This window comes from Chrysochloris asiatica, unplaced genomic scaffold (assembly GCF_000296735.1).
Source record: "Chrysochloris asiatica unplaced genomic scaffold, ChrAsi1.0 scaffold00303, whole genome shotgun sequence".
Lineage (NCBI taxonomy): Eukaryota > Metazoa > Chordata > Mammalia > Afrosoricida > Chrysochloridae > Chrysochloris > Chrysochloris asiatica.
In genome coordinates this window covers 143,440-149,563 of record NW_006408821.1, presented here as the reverse complement: position 1 = coordinate 149,563, position 6,124 = coordinate 143,440, and the positions used below count along the sequence as shown (strand labels likewise).

At 36.1% G+C, this 6,124-nt stretch overlaps 1 protein-coding gene across 2 annotated transcripts in view; it reads right to left on the bottom strand.

The window, feature by feature from the left end:
* Positions 1 to 360: 360 nt before the first annotated feature.
* Positions 361 to 6,124, bottom strand: part of GNRHR (gonadotropin-releasing hormone receptor) — a 31,723-nt gene continuing 25,959 nt past the window's right edge. The window contains exons 2-3 of one of the 2 annotated variants that reach the window (XM_006874814.1): positions 4,794 to 5,013; positions 361 to 753 (exon numbers count right to left, since the gene is read on the bottom strand). In XM_006874814.1, the coding sequence (XP_006874876.1) occupies positions 509 to 753; positions 4,794 to 5,013 (465 nt within the window). In that variant the 3' untranslated portion in view covers positions 361 to 508. The remainder of the gene's footprint in view (positions 754 to 4,793; positions 5,014 to 6,124) is intronic. The other variant, XM_006874815.1, reaches the window with a different exon arrangement.

Below are 6,124 nucleotides of genomic sequence, written 5' to 3'. Positions count from 1 at the left end.
CATTGCATGGATTCTTTTTAACCAAAGGAAGGAAACTTGATTTTATTGTTAGGGAAATACTCTGTCTTCTTATATTACTGTAACAAAAAATTGTAATTGCTTCCAAGCCCCTTTTGAGAAAACTCTCCAAGGCATGCTGAGGGTAGGACCACAACCTTACTTTTAGGCATCTCTTTACTATAGACCATGGTTATGTTAGATATTAAATACTGTTATACAAGGGAAAAGTTATGAAAAGCCTAAGTAATGTACTTAAGAAATCAGGAAGAGCAGAGATTCGTTCAGAAACTTGTTGATTAAAAAGAAACATTTCTCTTTTTTCTGACAGTTTTTCCTTAAAGTTAGGATTTTGAGAAAGTGGTTTCTAAAAAAATAAGGATGGTAAATTAGCCTTAAATCCTGTCTTATTTGCATATAAACATGCTGTACCTATTGGGTTTGTCATTCCCAAGTGGGGAAATTCGTTACCTTGCTCTTTCCTTATATAATTTCTGGTGTAGTCTATCCATTACAGAGAGAAGTATCCATATATAAGTGGATCAAAGCATGGATTTAAAAGTGCAAAAAGAAAGAAGAAGTGATTTACTGGGTCAGATACCTTGTTTAACATTTCAGGATCAAACCAGTACCAAATTCCTAAGACGTAGTAAGGAGTCCAGCAGACAGTAAATGAAGTGGCAAACACAACCGTCATCTTTAGTGTCCTTAGCCGTGCTCTTGGTATATTGCTCTTGGATTGATTCAGTTGTAGTTCTATTAGAGAAAACAGTAGGTTTTGAATGACCATTTTTTCCGTAAAATCAAAACAGACAAAAAGGAAGACAAAATCACTAATTCAACCTAATAAATTATGATATTTTAAATAATGACAATTTGTTTGAAATGCATGTTTTTATTCCAAATTTTCTACTGTCACATAATGAACAGAAAAGATTAAAGGTGACAGTGCTCTGAAAAGTTAAGCTTCTACTAAACTTAATTTTTATTTGAAGTATACCAAGCCCAACCCATTGCTGTTAAGGAGCTCTCTGGTAGCTAGTGGTTACGAATCAGGCTGCGAACCTTAAGGTCAGCAATTCGAAACCAGCCGCTCCATGGGAGAAAGATGAGGCTTTCTGCTCCCGTAAAGATTTACAGCCTCGGAAACCCTGTACAGGGTCACTATGGGTCGGAACCAACTTGATGGCACTTAACAAAAACAACTCATTGCTGTTAAGTTCATTCCAATTCATAGTGACCCTGTAGGGGACAGAGTAGAACTGCCCCGGAGGCATTCCAAGCTTATAAATCTTTAAGGAAGCCAACTGCTATATCTTACTCCTTTGGAGGGGTTGGTGGGTTTGAACTGCCAATTTTTGAAATATAAGGGTACTTAAACTCTTAAAATAGAACTTTGAAAGAATTGGCAAATGTTGAGCTTAGTTGCTTACAAAAATATTGCGTTCTCTATATGAGTATCTCTGCCACTAAGTACAATAAAGATTAAAATCTATGATTTCATGCATAGATAAAAGTGTGTTGCCCAAAATTAGCTACATTAATTGTATGATTTTTTCTATTAAGTCTAAAATTATTTAATTTTTCATTCAATTTGTTGTTGTTAAGTGCCATTGAGTGGGTTCTGACTCATAGTGAACCTGTATATAGTTTTCGAGGCTGTGAATATTTGCAGGAGCATGAATACATCCCTTAAAATTGATAGATTACTCCTCATGTGAATAAATTCATTAGTCTTTAATGGAATTGCTGATTTTAACAATCATTCTGCTTATTTAATGTTTATGACTTAATTTTTAAAGGTGAAATTCTGTTTTGAGTGCTCAAAATTTGTTATTGTATTTCATAATCAGAATGTTGTTGATGTTGTTGTTATATGCCATGGAGTTGGTTCCGACTTATAACGACCTTGTACAGGGTTTCCAAGGCTGTAAATCTTTACTGGAGCAGAAAGCCTCATCTTTCTCCTGCAGAACAGCTGATAGTTTATAACTGCTGACCCTGAGGTTAGCAGACCAATTCGTAACTACCAGGTTACCAGAGATCCTTTAATACTATTGTAAAATAAAAAATACTGTTCACACACTGTATTTTTTTTTGAGGGAAATAGACTATGTTATTAAGAAGCAGTCATGTTGTAACATTTTATTCATTGATCACCCAAGAGTAGAAATGTGAAGGAAAACATTACATGAATGATGTTTTAATTATAAAATTAATTTTTGACTAGGAATTTTAAAAAATAGGTAGCTTATTGAACAGGTTATGGGTTTATGGTCAGATAGGCTTTATTAGCATTTACTAAGTGCTTTTCTTTTTTTCACACATTTTATTTCTCAATATCTATGAGCCTAGGTAACGTTGTTATTGTTAAGTGCTGTTGAGTTGGTTCTGACTCATAGTGACTCTGTATAGTGTTTCCCACTAGCAGCTGGTGGGTTTGAACCACCAGCCTGTGGTTAGCAGCCCAGTGCTTAATCTATACCAGGACTCCAAGTAACATAGAAGTAATAAATAATTAATGGGAGTTGTTATTGTTAAGTGCCACCTAGCGGATTCTGACTCATATAACCTGATGTAGGATTTCCAAAGAGTGGCTAGTATGTTTGAACCACCGAGATTGCAGTTCAAACCTAACTCTGAAAGAATAGAGACTTTGCAACATGTTGCGATTCTTGTCCTCTTTTGACTATCATCACACTTGATTATTGTTTTATTGTTTTCTGTCTGGGCATCTCTGGGCAGCACAGATGGTTAAGTGCTAGACTAGTAACTGAAATGTTGGTCATTTGAGCTCACCCAGAAGTGCCTTAGACGAAAGGTCTGGTGATCTGTTTCCAGCCTTAAAAATCTTATGGAGCGCAGTTCTGCTCTGCAACACTTGGGGTCACCATAAATCAGAATGTAGTCAATGAAAACTCAGTGACAAGTTTTGCTGAACTGTAAACTCTGTAAGAGCAGATCATTATTAGACTTGGTTTATTCACCGTGGTATCTCCACCATGCACTTTTTCAGCAATAATGAGTGGTCAGTATATATTAGTTGACTAAATTAAAGATTAATTGAATAGATTTAGTATTGTTTTTAACTGTTGCTTTCTGTCTCTTTTCTGTTTCTATGCTTTTCTACACTACTCACATTCCTTAATCTCTCTCTACTAGGGATTTTTCACTTGTCTGTCAGTTTGTGTGGTTTGTGTGTTGCTGTGATTGCTTGAAGCTATGCCACTGGTACTTTGAATAGGAGCAGAGTTACCCATGGTGGACAGGTTTCAGCTGAACTCCAGACTAAGAAGGACTAGGAAGAAGGAGCACTGGACTACTTCTGAAGTGTGAGTAACAGTGGAGGAGCATTGGAGCAGTGGAGCATTGCCAGATATAGTGCTTAGAAGATGAACCCCTCAGGTTGGAAGCTACTCAAAATATGAAAGAGCTGTCTCTTCAGTACAGAACTGACCATGATGATGCAAATAGAGTAAAGCTTTCAGGACCTACATTTGCTGATGGGGCACAAATCAAAATAAGGAGGGACAGCTGCAAAAATCCATTAATAATCGAAATGTGGAATATATGAAATATGACTCCAGAAAAATTGGAAGTAGTTCAAGAGGAGGATTAGTGAAAAGATGGAGAGCCCCAGCGAGATGTATTGGCAGAGTGGCAGCAGCACTCAAGTGTAACAGTTGTGAGGATGGAGCAGGACTAGGCAGTGTTTTGTCCTTTGTGTAGTGTGTGGGTAGGAGTTGGAACCAACTCAAGGATACCTAACAACAGCAACATTTGGGATTTATGTCTATTTGCTTTTTATCTTACATAGTCCCATTATAAGTGAATTTTGATGATTTTGAAGGCAAATTGTTTTTGTAGGATACTTTATTGGAAATATCAATTATTGTTTTATGCTGGCAGTATGAAAACTTCCCAAGTACCTGTAAATAGAGCACCATCATAATTATATCTTTTTTGAAATGATCTGCTAAGTGAGCACACTGTAGTAATTAAAATGTTTTTCCTGTTAAGTTGTAACAGCTATAGCTTATGTACTATGCTATTGTCATTTGGATGTCACACCAATATAGCTATGTTTCCTTTATAAAGTCATAAATTTACATTTTGGGAAATACATGTAATTACTGAAACAAAAGAGGCACAACTACATCTGTGAAATTTTGGATACAATAGTTACATATGCAACGATTTTGCATACTCAATTCACACATACACACATATGCACATGGTTCTTATGCGGATATAGGAAATTTGACTATGCAATAGAATAGCTTACTTTTAACAAATTACTGGCTAGCAGTTAGCAGTTTATGCTTTGTTATATTCTAGAAATTGGGTGCTTAATAATAGTGTGGGTGGTGTAAATGGTTACCACACTGTTGTTAGCTGCAAGGTTGGGGTTTCTAGTCTACACAGAAGTTGATTGGGAGATAGGATTGGCAGTCTACTTCTGAAAACTCAGCTATTGAAAATCCTATGGCTCAAGTTCTCTGATACCCAGAATTGACTGGACATCAATGCATCTTTTATTTACTTATGATCCAGCAAGAACAGTTTGTTAATGCTTATCCTCCATGGTGTAAATTTATAACAGCAGGAGATATTAAATTTCCTCATCTGTAAATTAGGGATAATAAAAGTACATACCTCAGGAAGTGGTTATGAATATTAATATATATGAATTGCTTACAACAGTACCTAGTATGTAGTAAATGACATTCAGCTTTAAGTATTGCTCTTTAAAAACTGTTTACCCACAATTAAGACTAAATCCCATGAATACATACTGTGGGGGTCCTGATGAAGTACTTGTGTCAGAGCGAAGATGATTTTCGCATTGCATATCAACATGATGAGAAGAGGGATGATGAAGAGGCAACTGAAGGTGAAAAAGTTGTAAGAGGCTTGATGCCACCACTGTGGAAAACTGCAGTGTGTTGCACATTGAGAGAAAACATCAGTCTGTTCAGAGCTGTCTGCTACATGGATCACTCTGAAGATGTATAACTGTAGGAGAAAATGAAAAACTAAAGTTATATTACTTTTTGCAAACAATGCTTGCATGCCTTCTTGAAAATTTCTGCCCTATTTTGGCCTGGCTCTTTGGCATCGTCCTTTTGGCATTTCTAGAAAGAAGTATTAATGGATGTTTCCTTAAAATATATTTGGGTAAGTGTGAATGTGACTCTATAGGATTTTAAGTTTCTGGAAACTATTTTACACTTGTTGTTGTTAAGTGCCGTTGAGTCCGTTCCAACCCATAGTGACCCTGTATAGGATTTCCGAGGAGTGGCTGGTGAGCTTGAACCTCCAATCTGTGGTTCAAACTGACCTTGCAATCTAGTGCCTTAGCCCATAGCACCACACCAGGACTCTACTTGCAGAATGATTAACAATTAAGGATTAAAATCTTGTTTGCATTTTCATTATCAGTTGAGGAACCGACTCCACAGCACTTAACAACAGCAATAAAAGCCTCAAACTGTGCTTGGCACTTAGAAAGTGCTAAACAGAACGCATATATAAATTTATTTTAGAGACAGAAAAATCCACTAAAATGTCCTTATTTAAAAAAAAAACAAAAAAGGCAAAAGACGTGAACAAATCTTTCCTACACAAAAAAAGAGATATAAAAATGACCCGTAAGTATATGAAAAGATGATCAAGCTCGTTCTAGATAAGCTATATTACAAGTAAAGCTGTACTGAAATGCCATTTTTCACTGTAAGACTGACCAAAAGTTAAAAGTCTAAAACATTCTGTTTTTAAGCCTAGGGTTCTCCAGCTTCTCTCCTCCATTGGTAATGAGAATGTAAATGACACAACCGTTATGGAGAGGAGTTTGGCAATAACTAGCACAACTACATATGAACTACATTTGACTCAGAAATTCCACTTCCAGGAATTTACCTACCTCATAATACAAATAGATATACAGACAAGTTTATTCATTGTAGTAGAAAAGTATAAAAAAATAGCCTAAACGCTAAGTCATCAAATACTCACTGCCATCAAGTCGATCCCAACTCTAGTCACCCTATATCAGATAGAGTAGAACTACTATGCAGGGTTTTCAAGACTTAATCTTTATGAGAGCAGACAGCTTCATAGCTCTCCT